General features: G+C 34.2%; 2 protein-coding genes across 2 annotated transcripts; one reads left to right on the forward strand and one right to left on the reverse strand.

Annotated features, from left to right (window-relative positions):
- The first annotated feature begins 1,128 nt into the window (after positions 1 to 1,128).
- On the forward strand, positions 1,129 to 12,949 carry Edem2 (ER degradation enhancer, mannosidase alpha-like 2). The gene is made up of 10 exons (XM_028177171.2): positions 1,129 to 1,471; positions 2,666 to 2,812; positions 2,972 to 3,124; positions 4,044 to 4,197; positions 4,932 to 5,101; positions 5,628 to 5,849; positions 7,107 to 7,272; positions 9,393 to 9,781; positions 10,487 to 10,688; positions 11,220 to 12,949. Exons 1-10 carry the CDS (start codon positions 1,365 to 1,367, stop codon positions 12,099 to 12,101), a joined length of 2,592 nt encoding a protein of 863 aa, XP_028032972.2. The 5' UTR covers positions 1,129 to 1,364; the 3' UTR covers positions 12,102 to 12,949.
- LOC114245151 (uncharacterized) lies at positions 11,546 to 20,712 on the reverse strand. Its single transcript, XM_028177191.2, has 9 exons — positions 20,460 to 20,712; positions 20,196 to 20,328; positions 18,543 to 18,665; positions 18,292 to 18,431; positions 17,465 to 17,641; positions 17,065 to 17,102; positions 16,918 to 16,992; positions 16,502 to 16,588; positions 11,546 to 15,546 (listed from the first exon to the last, which is right to left on the reverse strand). Exons 1-9 carry the CDS (start codon positions 20,532 to 20,534, stop codon positions 15,294 to 15,296), a joined length of 1,101 nt encoding a protein of 366 aa, XP_028032992.2. The 5' UTR covers positions 20,535 to 20,712; the 3' UTR covers positions 11,546 to 15,293.
- Positions 20,713 to 21,039: the final 327 nt, after the last annotated feature.

Raw genomic sequence — 21,039 nt, forward strand, 5'->3', positions numbered from 1 at the left:
AAACCAACTGAATGTACAGAGTAGCTTACAAAAAATATACTGTAACGCTCACGTTCTAGTCGGTAATAAGTGGTTGCCCGAGCTTTAGATGGCTGAATCGTTTAGCATTTGATTACATAAGCTCTAAACGATTTTACTACTACTAAACTAGTAAGATAGTTTATTTATCTGTTTTACTCGATAAAACATATAAGTTACTGAACCTGGGCGCTATGTAGGTCCAACTTAAAAAAGAGGTCAATCGTCGAAACCATCTTGGATGAGTCTTCGGAATGCTGCGTAAAATCTTCTCATCACTAATATCACAGTGTCTCAAGACGAAAGTTTTTGACCAGTATGTGTTGCTAGTGATGACATATTATAGCACTGGGATAGCTTACAATGGGCCTCATCAGAAGACTCAAGGTCACCCAAAGAGCAACGGAGAAGGTTATGCTCGGAGTTTTCCTACGAGACCAAATCAGAAATGAGGAGGTTCACAGGAAAACCATGGTAACCGACATAGCTCAAAGGATTGCGACATTGAAGTGGTAGTGTGCAAGGCATATTGCTGGTAGAATGGATGGCCGTGACTGGCGACCGCGTACTGGAAGACGTAGTATGAGTAGGCCTCTCACAAGATGGACTGACGACCTATTGACGTTCACGAGAATCCGCTGGATGCAAGCAGCGTAGGATCGATCTTTGTGACGACGTTTGGAGGAGGTGTATGTGCAGCGATGGACGTCTGTCTGTGACAGAATTGAATAGAATAGAACCTGGGCGTATATTTATTGTAAGATGCTCCTGCCTCAAATGCTTCTGTACATATCTCTTTTATACTCGATTGTTAGAGAAAAAGCAACGATTAGATTTGTTTTCGGTGGACTTTGTCGTTCGTTTTTCCGGCACTAGAGATGTCCATAGTACAAAAGTATGAATGCAAAAGAATTGACTACGATTTAATTTAAGATCGTTTAATTCATTCAATTGGAGATTCTAGGGACCATGCTATTTGTTTAGCGCTGTTGATATTTGCTTGAAGAAAATGTTCAATAAATTCTCTAGAAGATAGAAATGTATGGGACATGCTTTCTTAGCCTGTACCGATGATCGATTAGAAAAAAAAAAATTGACGGATTATAAAAATTCAATTGACAAGAATGAATATGAGGTGTCCTGAAGTTATTGGAACTTAATTTCAGAATGTATACATAATTTAATATTGTCACAACACTTTTCTTTTCAATGAAATGTTAATGTTTTGGAAACAGATGTATCCATTTTATAAAAGTTATTTTCCTCAACTTTCTATTTATTCGTAAACCATTTCAATAATTTGAGTTCATATTAAACTGAAAGGTTTTTTTAGTTTGTATTTTACAATGGCTTTCCCCGTTTTATTAATAATGTTCGTTACGATCGTTTTGGTTAAAACCGAAGAGGAAACTTCAGGATTACGTATGTCGAAGGCGGAGAGACTAAGCTTAAGGTATTTATTAAGAACTGTAAAAATAATGTATATTCAATCTTTATCCTTGCATTAAATGTATTTAATAGCTTCTTGAATTCCCTTATAACGTAAGAAATTGATTAAAACCTAAAATTTTGTCACTAAGATGTATCTTTAATCAATTGCAACTGGCTCATATCTAACTTTAAATCATTTACAACCATTGTAAAAGCACATTTCCAAAATGATCCGTGCTTACAAAGCTACTCAAGATACTATTGATTTGTACTCTAAATACTGTATTCTTCTAAATTCTTCTTCTTTGTCTCAGCCTTATCTCACTAGATGGGGTCAGTACAGCGAATTATCTATTCCATTCTCTTCTATTAGCTGTCATCTTACCACTCACTCCTCTCTCTCTCTCATATCGTCATTCAGACACTTCATCCATGTCCTCTTCAGTTGACCTCTTCCCACTCTACCTTGCACTACCATTTCCATACATCTCCTAGTCATGTGCATACACTCTATACATCACATGTACATACCACGCTAACTGTATTATATTAACTTTTTATATAATTGTATTAAAAAACATTGCTGCAATTTCATTAAAAAACATATTTCTGGTACACTTTTTATTAAGGAGCATTGTTTGGATTTGCAATTTATTTTTCTAAGACATACTGGAGATAAAATTTATTAAAATTTAAATAAAATATTGAAATAAGTGCAATGTCACTTGTTACATTTTAGACTAATTTTAATGATTGTAACTAACTAAAAAAAAAACTAAATGAAATTTAGTTATACAGTGATGCTACAGACACTGCTACTTAACCTCTTTCTCAAATCAGGTTTAAGAAAAGTCCTCAGTAATAGGTAGCAGTATTGCTATGCCCTAAGCATTGCTACTGTTTGTGAGTGATGGTGATCACTCTCACCATCAAGTGGGTTCTATGTTAGTCTACCTACATTAGCAATAAAAAAGTGTTTGAGACAATGAAAACCAAAACAGATTTACATTTTTTTAAAGAAATTGATGCCTACTTAATGCTTTTAAATAGTGCAATAGTAATACCAGTTTGTTATTTTTTCAATAAAGATATCATCATGATGTGCAAAATATTTGAATTCTAATGACACCTGTTTCGAGTACAGACTACATTGATGTTGTATTTAACAATATTATGATGTAGCAACCTGGAGGCTACATGTAAATTATATTTGTAGAGATGAATCAAGGCAGATGTTCTATCATGCTTATCATGCTTACATGGAGAATGCATATCCAGCTGATGAACTGATGCCTCTCAGTTGCAAGGGCAGATGGAAAGGAATTACACCGAGTCGTGGAGATATGGATGATGCTTTAGGAAAGTAAGTATCTTTTCAAAGTTTTAATGATATCACACAAATATAGCACTACAGAGAACAATGTTTCATTACTGTACTATCAAAACTTATTTTCAATTGTGAGAATGTACACAATATACATATTATAAAATTTTGAAATTTGGTTAATATTTTTGCTTTTAGTTTCTCTTTGACATTGGTGGACAGCTTAGACACTTTAGTTGTGATGGGGGACTTTTCGGAATTTAATCATGCAATCCAACTCGTTATAAAAGATGTCTCTTTTGACCAAGATATTGTTGTTTCAGTCTTTGAAACAAATATTAGGATGCTGGGGTAAGTGAAAAATATGAATAACATACACAAGTATTGAGGATTGTGGCTATTAATCAGATCTAATCAGATCCTTAGTATTTCTGCTGCAATTAGCAGGAAAGCTGATATTTTAATGCAGTGTATCTTGACCTAAGGTCTGAAGGTTGGTGGCGGTAATTGTGTTCTAAATTCAAATTTATTCAGACAATGTCAAGCACAAATTTGAAATAACAACAAACGATGTTTACAATTTTATTACATTATAAGTATGTATATATATCTTCTCATTATAATTTGACATTGAATCGTCATATCAGTTGTACGTAATTCAAAGTTGGTACTTTGAAGCATTATTCTACTGATAAGATCATGGAACTATTTAAAATTTTACAATTATCAACCTACTACCCATTTATCACATCGTTGGTGTTTAGGGACCTTGATTATTATATTTTATCAGAAAGTCCAAGATTTAATTTCACTGTCTATATCTATATGTTTTTCTTCCTTTCTATATTTTTGGACCGATGCAAATGGAAAAATTTGATCCAAGCCCAAACTTTGATACATGCTAGCAGAGGGTAATAGGAAAGAAATAAGAAGAACATCTTTGTTAATCTTATTTGGTATTTAGGCTTAAAATTTATAATCTATACTTGTCTTGTATCTGTTATCGTAAAAGATTCTGGTAACTATAACACAAGAGAAAATTCTGCGTTGGGAAGTTGAATGTCATTTTCATTACTATAGGTATTCATTTGTCATTTTGAGACTGATCACTTATTGAAAGTGTATCTTCATAAAGACTTTTAGTAACTCATTTAATAACTCACTCAAATGAAGAAATCCTGATGATTCGCCCTTATATTTATTTTTTAATACATTAATAACATAATTTAGTTTTTTAAATATTAATACAACTGATTAATTATTATTTTAGGGGTCTATTGTCTGCTCACGTATTGGCGGAAACGTTGAAGAACGATATTCCATTATTGCACTGGTATAACAATGAATTGTTGACGATGGCAGAAGATTTAGGGAAAAGGTTGTTACCTGCTTTCAATACATCCACTGGCATACCTCATGGAAAGGTGAATTAAAGAGACTATACAATGCATAATTAAAGTATAGGAGTTTAATGTATTAAAAATATACTAATCCCGTTATAACAGATGACGATTACGAATTGCGTGCCACTTATACTTAACTAGTTTTATATGTGAGACCTTGACGCAAGTGTCACCAACAATTTTCAAAGTTAGAACTAACTCTCTCAAAAGAACGATGTGTGAATGCAAAGGACACGGACACTATAATTAATGATTTGTTTTGTAATATTTAAAAAGAAAATGCGTTTTTATTTTCTTCAATATTTTATTGTTCACGATTCTTTAGGTCGGATTCACGGAAATTATTTATTATAGTAATGTTTTATATTCAAATAATAAACGATACAAAACTAGTGAACCACGTTTCCGTTCCATTGTGACTATCGCGAAATGTATGAAATCAACCATTTTTCGATAATAACACGCGCCACTATCTGCAACAGAAACCTTCAATGTAGTGCCAACGACATCTGTACACTGAGTTTCATCATAATCGGATGAATCCCAGCGCTTAAAATACGAACAGATGAACTTTTTTTTTTTTCGTATTAGGAATAGTTTGTATTTTTTGTTATCGGAAATGCCGCCAAAGTTATTGAGACAACATTTGCAACTAGAATATTACGAAACGCAGTCTTGTTACAATAAAATTAATATTTCCCAAGAATGTGTTTGTGTGTGTACAGTTTTTCTTTACGTATATTATATGAACACAGATAAACCTCAGACATGGTATACGAGACTTAACCGAATCACGGGAGACATGCACTGCGTGCGCGGGAACGATGATTCTAGAGATGGCAGCTCTGTCACGACTCACCGGAAACCCTATTTACGAACAGAAAGCGCATAAATCTATGGATCGTCTCTGGAAAATAAGACACAGGTACTCGAAAAATAAAGGCAATGGTCTTGTTTCCCGCTTGAGTGATTTTAATTGTCGATTTACCGATAATTTTTTGTTTTTAGTAGGTATACTACGGCTACCTTGACATGATTTCTTTTTTAGCAAGAACACTATAGTAAAAGTAGTGCAGACCTAATATGGATTTGTGATTAAAATATCGTAGCTTTTCGATTCTTTCAAATTACAATGGAGGAATAAAAATAAAACAATTGTGATGCGATACAATAGAGGTTTTAATCTCATGTCCTGATTAGGCGGTCTCAATGTGGTCTCTAGGAGATCCTGTAAGGCTAGGGCGTTCGTCTTCAAAATTTGGCCTCAGTTATTGGCATCGGCTTACAACGGCCTGCATCAGTGGCATTACTGATGTCCTAACGGATCTTGACTGCTTTTGATAATCAAATAACGTGAAGAATATATAGCTTTATTTAGTCATACATCTCTTACTGGCCTCAATAGCATCTTCGTGAACTCATTAAGCACAAAAAATGATGATCATTTTCAGAACCTCGGACCTCATGGGGACAGTCATAAACATTCACTCCGGTGACTGGGTTCGTAAAGATTCCGGAGTCGGTGCCGGAATAGACTCTTACTACGAATATTGCTTGAAAGCATACATACTCCTTGGTGATGAAAAATATCTTGCCCGATTTACTAGGCACTACAACGCCATCATGAAGTACATAAGTAGAGGTCCCGTAATGTTGGCCGTGCACATGCACCGGTAAGGATGTTTGATTCGTTTTTTACGTCATACAATAATATATCGATGTATTACTAGTGTTCGCGTAATGATCGAAATTCGACTATAATCACTGAAATCGCAAGGCATAGGATCCTTAGTTACCTGGTGGCTTCGAATGGTATTGCCTCATGTGCTCCTATGGGTGTCGAAAAGGCAACAAAGGTGGATACTAGTGAAGGGACGACGGCGCTATGCATATTAGCGTACTGCAATCTCATGTACGCGTGGTAGAGCTTGTTGTAAGGTTAACACCATCCCTATTATTCCATGAAGCCCCCATGCATTCCTTTTTGAAGAGCGGGACAGCCCTTGAACTGAGACTATCTTTTGTTTCAACGTGAGTGACGTCATTCAAGTTGTGATGATGCCTATTGGATTCGATAATCATGTGGGCCGAGAGGTCGTTCACCCTTAAACGCAATAAAATAAAGTAATATTTTAACATATCCGTTTTAATTCGATATTCACAAATTTGCACATTTCTCAAAGAAATAAGATAGAAAATCGCTTGACAAACTTGTATTAATTATTTTGCCTAAACCTATTATGTTTCAATTGTTTTTCAGTCAGTGTTTATCTACTAAGTATAACCAACACCGAATCCACTTTTCACACGGATTCGTTTCAATTTTATTTTACGCTTAAGATTGATTGCCTTAAATTACAATTTTATGACCAATAAAATTATTTCTACAAATCTTGTTTCAAAAATCGTCACAAATACATAAATAGGATACATCGGATCAATTATATCTTGAAATGTTCAATACGACAATGTTAAATTACGAACGTCCGACCAACGTCTAGTTTATCGTTACAGTAAGTACAGGGGCAGCCGATTTAACTTAATAGGAGTCATACGCTCTAATAAAGAAAAAAGAAAAAACGGTGCGCGTGCAAAATGAAGTGAAACTTCTTTTTCGATCTGTAGTATTGTGGTTTTCTTCATTTTTTCGTTTCGTTTCATTTCGTTTTATCGAGTTTGAAATCAGAAAGATTGTAAAGAAGTTTCACTTCCAAAAAAAATTAAAGCACAACACACTATGCAGCGGTTTGGGTCTGTCCCTGGCATTGCTAACGTTCATGAGCGACAGTGACCACTTACCATCACTTGAGCCGAATGCTCGTCTGTCCAGAAAAGCAATAATAAAAAAAACGGCCTTTATTATTATTTTATGGGGTAAAAACCGTCATCGTTGCGAATCGAAATGAACAAAAGATATTGTATGTTTCAAGACCGCATCTCCAGTCCCGTAATTTCATGGATGCCCTGTTGGCGTTCTGGCCTGGGCTACAGGTACTACTGGGCGACGTCCGACCGGCCGTCGAAACTCACGAGATGCTCTACCAAGTAATGCAGAGGCACACTTTCATACCGGAAGCTTTCACTTCCGACTTTCAGGTATTCCATAGCTATTAAAATTTTATAATAAATAAATAAATATTTATTTTATTAACCACTCGATTATTATTATCAGAATACTAGCTGTACCCGTCCGCTTCGCTGGCCATTTAAAATTAACATTATTATTTCTCACCCCCCACAAACATTCTCATCATTAGCGCCCCCCCAAACGGTGTAGGGAGTCCAACACTCATATAAATATTAGCCATTAAGTACATGTATTTTCTACATGGATACCAAGTTTGAAGTCAATCGGATGCATGGTTCAGTAGTTATAACGGAACATCCATAAAAACCACTGTAGATTTATATACATATTAGTATAGAATAATGATTTACTTTAAAACACTGAATAAAATCTAAGGATTTTCACGTGAAAGAATACGTCAAGGTAAATCATAACATATAATTTCATATGTGAGTGATCGTTGGTATTCAATGTTATGATCAATGCTTATTATATTATTAAACCTTTTGTTTGTCTTACCACAAATGACGTCACATGTAATTAACTAATTTTTGAAATAAGAGCAGTTCGTTTTCATGTTATAATTATGTTAAAAATCATTAGCATAGCATATAATTGGTTCTTTTGTTAAAAAAAGGAAAGGAAATTTAAAACGTTTACACAGATGTGAAGATTACACTTACACTAAAGTGAAAACGCGTTCGATACTTATTTTGATATATCATATCGAGGGGTGAAAGGCTATTTGGTTTAAGCAACATTTCGTTTAATATCTGACATTTACCTTTGTAATTAAAGGTGCGTTTCATTTGGTATCAGCATTGACATATCGATGTTTTTAATTGAATTTCAAAATAGCTGAAGGAGTTTTTTTTATATCGCACATACGGTGCGATTACGTCACTTATGCAAATTATGTATTTTTTTAGGATTAACGTTTGAAAATTTAACATCTTATAGTTCTCCTAGACTAAAGAAATAAAAACAATTATATCTCTATATATGTATATAAAAATGAATTGCTGTTCGTTAGTCCGATTTGGCTAATTTTGGCCTTCGATTATTTGTGGAAGTCCAGAGAAGGTTTAAAAGATAAATAAATTTGAAAATGCTCGGAATTAAATAAAAATAACAATTTTATTTTCACTTTGATGTGTCCCCCGTCGGACGGATTCCTTTTGTTTGTTTTAAGTTTATTTTATACAAAAGTTTAGGTATTTTATTTATGGATTGGGGCACTACGAAGTCTTTCACTAGCCGGGTCAGCTAGTTTAAACTAATACTTTAAACTACATCTGTAAAAGCAAACATCTCACTGATAACTATTAAAAAATGTATTTTCTCATACTCTCAGTTCTGTTTTCACAAAAATTGCATAAGTTTGTGCCCTTAAAAGCGCCGTATGTGCTATATATTTTTTCCAAATTTCAACCTTTCAATAGCTCTCCTGTAAAGTTGCAAAAATGTTGTTTAAACCAAACTAATGGTGCCCTGGTATTCGAAATTCGACTATAATTAATTGAAATTATAAGTTTACTCTATTCTAATATTACTCTATTCTCAATTTGACCATATACTATGAGCAATAAGAAAAGTTTGACAATAAACAAATAGTATGCATTCGTGTGTGTGTGTGTCAAATACATGGTAGTGTGTGTAATGGTTTTTTTTTTATTGATTTAATGTATTTTTTATGCATAATTAAAAAATATATTAACATTCTGCACTCCTTCTCTATATTCTCTACTAATATATAAATTTACAGTGGTTTTTACGGATGTTCCGTTATAACTACTGAACCATGCATCCGATTGACTTGAAGCTTGGTATCCATGTAGAAAATACATGTACTTAACGAATAGGCTAATATTTATATGAGTGTTGGACTCCCTACACCAGTTGCGGGGGCGTTAATGATGAGAATGTTTGTGGGGGTGAGAAATAATAATGTTAATTTTAAATGCCCAGCGAAGCGGGCGGGTACAGCTAGTTCTCTATAAATTTCATACTCCTCCGTCCGCGTAATTTTCGTAAAAAAGGGGTACAAAGTTTTTGCGTCACGTATTAATATATAAATATCTTTTCACTTCTCGATATATTGAAAGTTGTCAATTGTATTATGTATTGTGAGTGAGGTTTATGATGTCAGGTGCACTGGGGACAGCATCCGTTGCGGCCAGAGTTTTTGGAGTCGACTTATTTTTTACATCGCGCCACCGAAGACGATCACTATTTGCAAGTCGGCAAGACTGTGCTGAAAGCGTTGCAGCAGCACACGCGCGTGCCGTGCGGATACGCGGCCGTGAATGACGTCAGAACGCGCGCACACGAGGACCGAATGGACTCGTTCGTGCTCGCGGAGACATTCAAATACTTATACATGCTGTTCGGCGACGAGAAGGATTTCCCGATCAAACTGGAAGATTACGTATTGACAACTGAAGCACATTTCCTGCCGCTGTCGTTGGCAACCGTCGGAAAGAACACGTCGTATTTCACATTGAAGATCGACGATCCCGACGAAGATAAATATAGAAAGTAATGTATTCTATTTTCGAAGTTATTCTTTTTTTTGTATTGCTTAGATGGGTGGACAAGCTCACAGCCCACCTGGTGTTAAGTGGTCACTGGAGCCCGTAGACATCTACAACGTAAATACGCCACCCACTTTGAGATATAAGTTCTAAGGTCTCAGTATAGTTACAACGGCTACCCCACCCTTCAAACTGAAACGCATTACTGCTTCGCGGTAGAAATTGGCTGGGTGATGGTACCTACCCGTGCGGACTCACAACAGGTCCTACCACCAATATTTACGCAAATTATAATTTTGCGGGTTTGATTTTTATTACACGATGTTATTTCTTCACCGTGGAAGTCAATCGTGAACATTTATTAAGGACGTATGTCATTAGAAAAATTGGTACCCGTTTGCGGGATTCGAACACCGTTGCATAGCACGATACGAATGCGCCAGACGTCTTATCCTTTTTTTTCCTACCTAAGATGAGAGCCTTGAGAGGCTATTTCAGCGTAACCTTAACTAGTAGGTGAGCTCACGGGGCTCAAACCTGACGACGTTGCTAACACGAACCCTAGCAAGAGCCGCGTTCGCAGAATCTACCACCGGATCGGAAACGCGACGCACTAAGAAGATCCGGCGAGAAACTCAGTGGGCCGTGTCTGAGGGTTATCCTTAGGCCACAACGACGCGTAAACGAATAATCTTCTTTATTGTTCTAGAACGTGTCCGAATACAGCGTCACTTGTGCCCGAGAAAGTACGTCAGCCGATGCGTCAGCTGCTGGGCTCGACCGCTGCGCGTCCGCCGGCGAGGCTGCGTCCACTCAATGACCCTCGCCAGATTAACGCTCTCTCCGACATGGGTATATCAGTACTGACCCTTCCCGATGGTAGAGTACAGCTGCTTTATACTATCAACACCGTGAGTATTGAGTTGATATTGTACTTGTATTGTTAGTATTTATGAATTTTTCGAAACTAGTGCAAATACTCCATTTTTTTTTTTCTATCTATACTTAATATTATAAAGCCGAAGAGTTTGTTTGTTTGAACGCGCTACTCTCAGGAACTACTGGTCCGATTTGAAAAATTCTTTCAATGTTAGAAAGCCCATTTATTGAGGAAGGCTATAATAGGCTATATAACATCACGCTAAGACCAATACAAGCGGAGCACCAATAAAGAATGTTTCAAAATCGGGGTATTTTTCCCTTTTGAGAGCTTCCGCTGCGTACGCTGCAGACACGATTAAAGTTTCGCTAAAATAATGTATGACAAAATTGTTCCCCTTTAAAAGATCTAAAAAAAGTCCGCGACAGCATATACGTATATGTTAAGGTTAACCAAACTTGTTCTAAAATAAATCACTATTTGTGAACTATTCCACGTGGACGAAGTCGCGGGCAAAAGCTAGTATCTTATAACTAAAAAATATTGCTTATTACGTTTTCAGGCTAAATCGGCGAAAGACGCCGCTGAAGGCTTGACGTTCATGCGGGAGATGGCCAAATGGAACTCGCTTAGTGATTTCGAAAACGGAGTCATACCGGCCGGTGTGAAAATCGACGATAAAATCTTTCCTGCCGGACCAGCGCACTTCGGGAAGGAAATAACAGGAAACGAACGCCACACAAACACCCTTACATTCGTGACCCCTATCGACGCGTGCACCCCTGTTGAAAACGAAGAGGAGATTTCGAACGGTTTCGGTATCGCGAAACGCGGCCATTGCACGTTCGCTCAGAAAGTGCGAAACATGCAAAAGGCCGGCGTCAAACTGGCCATCATAATAGACAACATTCCGGACTCGACACACGAGACGACCGCTCTGTTCGCGATGTCCGGCGACGGTAACGACGACATCGAAATACCCGCAGTGTTCCTGTTCTCGAAAGAAGGCGAATATTTATCGAACGCTTTAAAGAATAACCCCGAGCTAACCGTCACCGTGGGCGAACTTAAAAACTTAAAGAAACACTACGATAATTCCTGCGATGAAGGCGGCTGCGAGGCCGTGGTCGATTCACAGAACTTACCGGCGGACAAAGAATCCTTCGATCATTTAAAAAAGGTTCTAAGCCAGTTGGTTGCTCAATTCGAATTGTCGCTCTCGAACGAAGAAGGCAATACGCAAAATTCATGCGCCGAAGAAATCGCTGAGAGCATTCACTTAGAGAAGGGGGAATTCGTTCATAACGTAGCCCGTAAAACAAGTTCCGTGAAAACGATACAGCAATCAGCTACCATCGAACCTGTGGGTCCGTCAGAAGTTGCACCGAAAGAAAGTGTTCAAGATACGGGTGAAGCAAATAAAAATAAACCCGATGAACTCTGACACACTCAATACATCGGGAACGTATGCGAATAAGAAAGAAAAAAATATATATTGTAAACAAGATAAATGCTGTGTATAATATGTACATAATTGAATCTAAGATTTAATAACACTGTTAAGAATTTTCGTGCCTTTTAAGTAATTGCCACTTTATTTGATTTAATTTAAGAGCAATAAATATAATAAGAATTCTGGGAAAAAAATGAGATATAAATATACTTTTTTATGATTTTAACGTGATTATAGTTTGGCAGTATCGTTTATCGTTTTCAATTAAAAAAACGACTGTTTCTCGGACAACGAAGCAGTGCGAGAGGGGTGACAGTTGATTAATAATAAACAAATTATTAAATAATTAAAAATTAACAAAATTAATTGTTACAAAAAAAAGTTTAAGAACAATATTTTATAATTTACTCAGTAGGTACTATATACTTGAGAACTACTATTGAAATATTTTAAATAATATGTCATAAACAAATTTCTCGTCTTTATTCGTACTTATATTATAATCTCGTCGATAACCATTTTAATTCACTATTATTTTGTTGATTGCAAGACATATCTTGTGTTGCCGATTAACGTATAAATCGGATTAACACACCCCTATCGCACTAACATCGATGCACATTTAATTAACATCAAATAAATTGTACAATAGAAATATGTAAAATAGTGTAAATAATTCATTTTTTTTACACCGAATCGGATTTACTGGGTCGTACAAAACTAGCAATTGTACATACAGCCACAGTTTTTTATTAATATTGTGTGCAAAATGTATAAGACCATGACTATACTATAATCTAAGTTGTAAATATATATTAATATACCGATTTATTTAATTATCTACCGTTTTATTGTACTGGAATTATCAGCGTCAAATGTTCTCAGTACGTTTGTTGAACATTCCACATGAATTTTTGTTTTTAGAATTATGTTTTTAATTCAATATCTTCGCAACTATTTCTCGACATGAGGTGTATAAAGTTGGATCTGTTTTCTGCAAAAATAATTTTGTAATTGATTCTTCCGGTTTTTAGGCACGCTTTTAGTAACTTGGTTTTTTCATATAATGAAAACTTAACGTAATTTTAACAAAATAAGAAATTTTATTAAAAAATGCGCACGCGGGAAAAACATATGACAGTACTTACATAGGTAATTTTTGTTCTTATGGCCTATTATTCTGAACAGAATAATAAGGACAAAAATTATTGTTATGTTTTATTTGGTTTTTAAACAATATATCTATTGTTTTCTTGTCTAATATTGCCACCATAAGTGGTATAATTATTGGTTGGTATTCTTTTTATTATTTTACCGAATTACCGATAAAATCTCGATCATCTAAACTTATAGACAATTTAAATATTACCCATGTTGAACCATGTAGAAGTAATCTAATGTTTGCTTCATAGTCAAAACATAGGTAAACTAAAAAAAAAACTAAAAGTAAACTACGCTCTTTTGACAGTATTTATTGTAAAAAAAAACTGGTGATACAAAAAATGATTCCGCATATTTACTCAATTTCAAATATTTTTGAAAATTGTACACTTTTAATTCGAAAAGACGATTTGTTGAACTTAAAAAAAGCTTTGTCGCTCTTATGTCTAGATCTGTTGCGACAGGTTAAAGTGCAAAATATATTTAATTTTGTGATTCAGATATTTTTTTGTTTGTTTGTCATAATAAGTACTTATCAGCACTTACAGTGAGATATTTTTGTTTTGTTCAATGTATTATAGTAACTGACCCAATACACAAAGATTATATCGAGAGGTGAAAGGCTAGTTGGTTTAAGCGACATTTATCTTTGTAATTAAAGGTCCGTTTTATTTGATACTAGCGACCCGCCCTCGCTTCGCTTCGTAAACTATAATTTATTATTGATTTCTCCACTATTTAATGGATGTTATTATACATATTAACCTTCCTCTTCAATCAATCTATCTATTAAAAAAAACCGCATCAAAATCCGTTGCGTAGTTTTAAAGATTTAAGCATACATAGGGACAGACAGATATAGGGACAGGGAAAGCGACTTTCTTTTATACTATGTAGTGATTAGTATTGTTCTTGATTGTGAATTTCAGACTGTATTTCCTTTGTGATTTCTTTCTTAGGTGGTTTGTGAAGTCTGCCGTTAAATTACAAATACTATTGAATTCCTTTTGGTTTTAATGCAAAATAATATTGTACATAATATTGCGCGTCTTGAAGCTGTTGAGTCCCGTTCAGAAGTGAAGGTGGTTGTGTGTTTTCTACGCGTTGCGGAGCTCGCGGGTCCGCCGGTTTGCCGCCCCCTCTCTCGCCGCGCTGCCTGCGTCTTTCCTGACTTTGCGAAGGAGGAGTTGATGCGTAAACAAGTATCAACAATTCGATGTTTTTAATGAACTTCAATTCTGTTCACACCATTCAAATAGCTCAATATGTTTTTTATTATGTTTTTTTTTTCCAAATTTTAAAATTTAAATGACTCTTTTGTATAGTAGCAAAAGTGTCACTTAAATGAAATAGCCTTTTACTCCTCGTTATGAGAATGGGTTTTGTTCAAATTATTTAGTATTTTGGTTAAACCAGGTATGTAAGTAGTTAATTAGATATTTTCATATCGAACTTATAAACTATGGTATAAGGAAATTGACCATTATTGTGTATATTTATTCATGATATAAATAAATGAGTTACTTTTTTCGTTAAGGTTTTAAACTTTACTTATTTTTTTATTGGGTCACTTAATATAATGTAGTTTAAATTATCCTGTTAAATATTGGGAAAATAACAATTTTTTTTAGTGAAAATTAATAATTTAGTGAATTTTTCATTTTTATTTTATATATTATAAAAGTTTTTGTGAATATAAATTATTACAGTAAAAATAAATATATATTAAACGTGATATTGTTTATTAAAAAATACATAATTTGTTAATAAAGTATTATGTTTAAATATGTGTTTTAATGTTATTTGATTGATGCCATTATTTTCAATATCAAGCTTATTAATAGCAGCAAGCGGCAAAAAAAGAACTATTTTTAGGAGATAATTTATTAAAAAGTTTCGCATTGAGTACAAAATATACTAGGTATGCATGGTGCAAATAAATAATATTAACTCATAGTCAATCCTATTATCAATCTCGAAAATCTGATATGTAGATAGAAATCGATTAAATTTAACTTGATGTTACATGTAAGCCGATTTCAGGGCTGATTTGAGTCTTCGAGGTTGTTGAGGACTATAATCCGGCGCCGGTAGCGGGGGTCCTGTGTTAGCAGTCCATTCTCTACGCCACCGAGGGTCTTCTTCGGGAGAAGTCGATGGCCGCACAGGCACCGTTCGTTTGATCTCCTCCAAGTAGGAGAATGGACGACCACTTTGTGCCGGATCGGGGACGGAACGGCTGTGATGCCACGAATCAGATCGATCGAACGATCGGCTGTTGATAAGAAACAAACATAATAAAATCATCATATCATAAAAAAGTACTTTCTTTGGCTTTTGCGAGTCATCGACATAATTATGACTACTGTTCAGGGCCGCGCCGCCCTTGTGTGCGTCAGGGCAATAAGGGCGCTGCCACCGAAATTATTTATGTTACACAACAACAAATTCTTTGTAGTGGAATACCGATAAGTAAGGAGGTACAATAGCCCACCTGGTGTTAAGTGGTTACTGGAGCCCATAGACAACCACAACGTAAATGCGCCACTCACCTTGAGATATAAGTTCTAAGGTTTCAAGTATAGTTACAAACTTCCGTGATGCGACAACCTACGTAAGTTTAAAAAATGCATTATGTTCTCATTAATTTATTGGAGTCATAGAGAAATTTATTTTGAAGACCCATTTAAACAACCCGGTCACATTATCTCTGGACCTGGGGAAAGGGAAACGGGGAGGGGCTTTACATTCCAGCGAGGTCCAGAGATAATGTAACCGAGCAATACCTACATACGGAATTTTACTTGCGGTAGTTTTGTTTAAGGTACATACATATTTATTTATATTTTTATAGATTTTATTGTGTCTGTAATTATAATCTATGTATTGGTATTTTTTTATGAAATTGTATTTTACCTATACCATAGACAATAATTTTCTCTTTTTTATATTTTAAAACGCATACATAGACGGGCTACTTGTATTTTTGCGTCGTAATATCTAAGTCTCATTATGTTTTGCCGAGTAGCCTTCCGTCACTCACCTAGGACAATGTCATGTCAGTTATTGTTCAGTTTAACAAATTTATAATATTTTCTGCTCATGTGAACATTCCATTTACGTAGCAAGAAAACAAAACATTTCCTTTAGCAAACAGCCTTTAGTCTTTAGCCTTTAGTCTCCAATATTCCATTACATTATTAATGATCAAGTAATTAAAAAAAACTCACTTGGACGAATTCTCGATTCTTATTGGGTCCCGTGTTGGGATACGTGGCAGTTCATCGTCGTTATTGAAGCCGTGGTTAACTTGCATACTGTAATATATTTTATTTCATTTAAACTAACGGACAGGTTACAAGGCAGCTTGAATAGCCTTAAATCTATAATAACCTTCAGGTTTTTGCTTACTAGGTCACAACTGGCCACCTTTTCGTTTAACCTACAGATTATATTACTATGCTAAACCCATATTTTTTAATCTTGACTAGAACCCACGATTTGAATGCTGACAAACAAACTAGCACTCAGACGATTCGAACATCCTTACTGCACTAATTTTAGACAGAGACAAAGATTTAAAAATAAATGTGAATGAATTACAATCTAAAATTACATAGGGAAGAGGAAGATATAATAAGTTTACCTTCTTACAAAAGGTGGATACGTCATGTCTGAATACTGCGGTCGTCTCTCGCCCTCATTTATTCTTCTATTTGTCCTTTAATTGAAATTCATTTATGATTCTTCTGTAGGTTGTATTTTATAGCGATAAACAAAATATTTTACTTACTCGAATGCGTTCAATATGCCCATTTTGTGTATTGAGTGCTATAAACAGGTACAATGAAAATTAGTAGGTACCTACATAAGTATAAGATATAATATAAACACTTACAAAGAGCATCGTTAAATACCGACCAAGAATACTAGAAAACAGAAGGCGATCAAATTCAATTAAATCTTAAAAAAACTCATAAGCCACTACCCTAAAATTACGAGGTAAAGTAGAAAAAATACAGTTGCATTAAAACCAATGGTTTATTTGGGAAAATCCGGGAATGTATTTGAAGAACCTCCCTTATTTCGTAAAAACGTCTTAACTGATTTCTGATTTCCTTCCAACAAGAAGATCCTTGTTTCATATTATGCTATTATGTTCATTTTAATAATGATATATATATGATACTTACCTCATTTTTTTGCAAAGCGCTTCCATATTCCAACGTGTACATAGCCAGAAGTATTATTAACACAAGATTGATTACGTGATACACATATCCTTTTAATACTATGGTCATTAAATAGAATGCACCTTGTCGCGTGATTTCTTTTGCGTAAATACTGTCCAAATTCCCGTCAGAGGCATCCTATCGGAGAAATTAGAAAGTATTGATGAAAAACTAGAAAAATGTAAGTTAAACCTAAATGCTTAATATTATAAACATGTATAGAATGAACCAATTACAAAAAATGAGTGCCTGTAATTATTGTAAATGTAATTTAGCGTACAAGTAATTAATGGAAATAAAGTTATGGAATATAATCGGACCGTAAGTTTATATTCAATCATTAATTATTTGTATTGAAATTTATTGTATTAAAATTAAAGTCCAAATTTGAAACACCACTTATTAAACCAAATTTAAGAATAAATGAATAGCTTTTATCGAACACGCACATTTAATATTAAAAATGCGATTAACTTAACATTTATTTATCATAATATAATATTTATTAATTAATAATCACAGTATATCTATGTAGCTATACTTTAATTTCAGTTCTATGTAAATTAAATTTTATTCATTTTATTCTTCTTATAAAATTTTATTCTATTTATATTCTGTATTAAAATTCTGATTAGGGGTAATGGTCGCGAATGTTTTAATGTCCAATATCTGTATTATTTACGTGTTCTCAATTACTTCTTACGTCCATTGTTTATACTCATTTACAGAGTTCGATCTTTTGGAAATTTTACGATTTGAAACGAATTAAAAATTCATAAAGTACTTACCAGTTGGTCGCTAATGGTTTTGTAGTCAATGCCAAAGTAAGTTCCAAATGTAAGGTCCACAATCAAGGATAGTAAGCTAACTATAATATATCCGTAGACAGCAAGATTGACATACTGAATCCTTTCATTGTTCTGTACCACTTAAATATAACAATTATACATAGTTTTAATTAAGCAGAATTTAAGCTTAGCTTTTTAAAAACACAATTTAAAATAGGTTTTTCAGAGAATTCTTGTTTAAATGACTTTACCTGATGTTAAAAATCCAGATACGATTAATAAGACGATTGAGATAGCTAAAGTGATAGCGGATAATATGAACACCGTTCCTGAGGTGGTCAGATCCTCTGCGTATATAGACTGGTCACATCCTTCTGCAATACTTACAAAATATTACTTTCCGTTAAGAGTTATTATTTTATTTTAATTGGCGTCTCATTGCCAATGTGAACAAGAAACGTAAGTAAAGTTCATACTTAGGTCGAAATAAATACAATGAAACATATGGTAAAGAACTCAAAATATTCTTTGACAGCTCTCTTAAGCTGGTTCCATGGGTCGAGTTTACCACTTGCCATAAAGTTTACAGGATTCTCGATGCTCAAGAAACTGAGAATAGCCGAATTTAGTGACTATGGGAACATACCAACATAAAAAGATAATAAAAACAAAACGAAAAAGCATCTAGATAGGTATGACTCCGTTGCATATATTACGATGTGGTAGATATTCCAGTAAATCAATATGTAAATGTCACTTAAAGCAGAGTCAGAACACTCAATTGTAGGTACGTATAAATAAATAAGCAGCCTTATTCTTATGACGTCTTTCATTAAACTCTGGATTACAATGACTAAAACAAACAATGTATACGTTGACTAATAAAAGATAAACAAAAATAGACTAGGTATTTGATAAAAAGAAAGGAATGCAATACTCCTACGTATTCATTTAAAAAAAACCGAAAGATAAAACAACTTATGTCACACGTAATCTACAAACGGATTATTAAATTTATAAAGGTAGTGGAAGACAGTACCTACGTTTGAAATTTTTTACTGGAAATAGTGATTGAGCTCTTCTAATATTTATCTAGTGAGCTTTCATAGCTTAGAAGTTGTGATAGAACCGTAGGAAAGATAGGGATGGAGTATTTACCAAAAGTTCGGTGGTGCCATGAACCAAGATTGAGACGAAAGAAGCTTTTGTCTTAAATAAGTTGGTGTGGAAGGTACAATATAAAGTAGGTACATGAGAGTAGGCAAAATGCGTAAGCATTTGGGAGCCACACAACATTTTGTTTAAAATAGATGTGATCACGCACACGCACATCCAAACAAAATTATTAAAGATTTCGAAAGCTTTCATGCTTCTTTTATTTCAGGAATACCAGACTTATGATAACTAATATTCGGCACAGTCGAGAATTGGTAACTAATAGGCGATTTCCTAACGACGACTATAGACATGTTATGTAAAATATTCAAAGAACATGCTGCAGTAAATGTAGTAGTAGTATCGTAGCATCATAGTTTTTAATCGATAATAACACCAGCGGTTAGACAGCGAATATCTACAGCTAAATGTTAAAATGTGAAAATAACTCCTGCATTTATGAAAAGCTCACACACAATGGTACACATACACACACATATCTGACTACCTATCATGAGTACATATCCTCAGTGAAACAATATAATTTTATGATGGTATTTTGTATGTGTTTTTGTCATAACAAAATATTTATGTAATTGTGAAATACGTAGGTACATTCTCGTTAAATAATTATTGCAAAATACCGTTTCGAATAATTTTTTTTTAGTAAAGTGATTAAATGATAACACTTTAACATACTGACTTCCATTATTGTTATAATGAATGAATAGGAATGTTTGAAAACCCACCTTGAATATATAATCTATAAAGGTGAATCCAAAAAAAATCCGAATTTGATAAATTCTCTGGTAAACCAATGTCGCAATTACTTCTGTAAATTAATGATAATGCACTAAGAACTATGTAAGATATTGAACATACCTGAAACAATATTGATTTTATTACTTATAACTAAACATAAGTTGAGTTCATTTCGCATATAGTCGATCGATGAAGCTTTTATAACGAGTGTGGCTTTTTAGTTATTATGTGATGCGTTTGTCGATACTCACTATTGTTATGCCGCTGGTCAGCAGAGCGGTAAGGACCAAATTTACCGAGAGCTGTTTCCTCGTTGGTCTGAACATTATGAAGAATACTGTCTACAATGAATGCACGTCATGCCGAACAGAATTCATTTGTGAAGGAACAGTTGAAGATATCGAACCGGTAATCGCACCATGATAATTGTTATCGGTATTAATGTTGAACAATATCTGTATGAACGATTCGAGGGTGACGTGTTTTGATGCGAAAACATAGGCGGAAGGTAAACTCATTCGTATTAATATACATTTTAGACAGGGAGAGCTACTTTGTAAATATAATTATAGATAGTATGAATTGTAAAAATATTATTATGATACCAATTCCGTTACTTTTCGATTACGCAGCTCAGATAAAATTATTAGATTACTATTAAATTTAATCATGCTTGAGCGAAGAATTCAAAAGAGAAAATGTTGAGGCATAATCAGTAATTAGTTGAAGAGTTATTAAAATTTTCACACTGGTTAATTAAATAGGTATCTACTCCTACTACTACCACTATTAATTGATATAATGTAATAATAATAATACTTTAAATTTAAT

This window comes from Bombyx mandarina, chromosome 01 (genome assembly GCF_030267445.1).
Source record: "Bombyx mandarina strain Sakado chromosome 01, ASM3026744v2".
Lineage (NCBI taxonomy): Eukaryota > Metazoa > Arthropoda > Insecta > Lepidoptera > Bombycidae > Bombyx > Bombyx mandarina.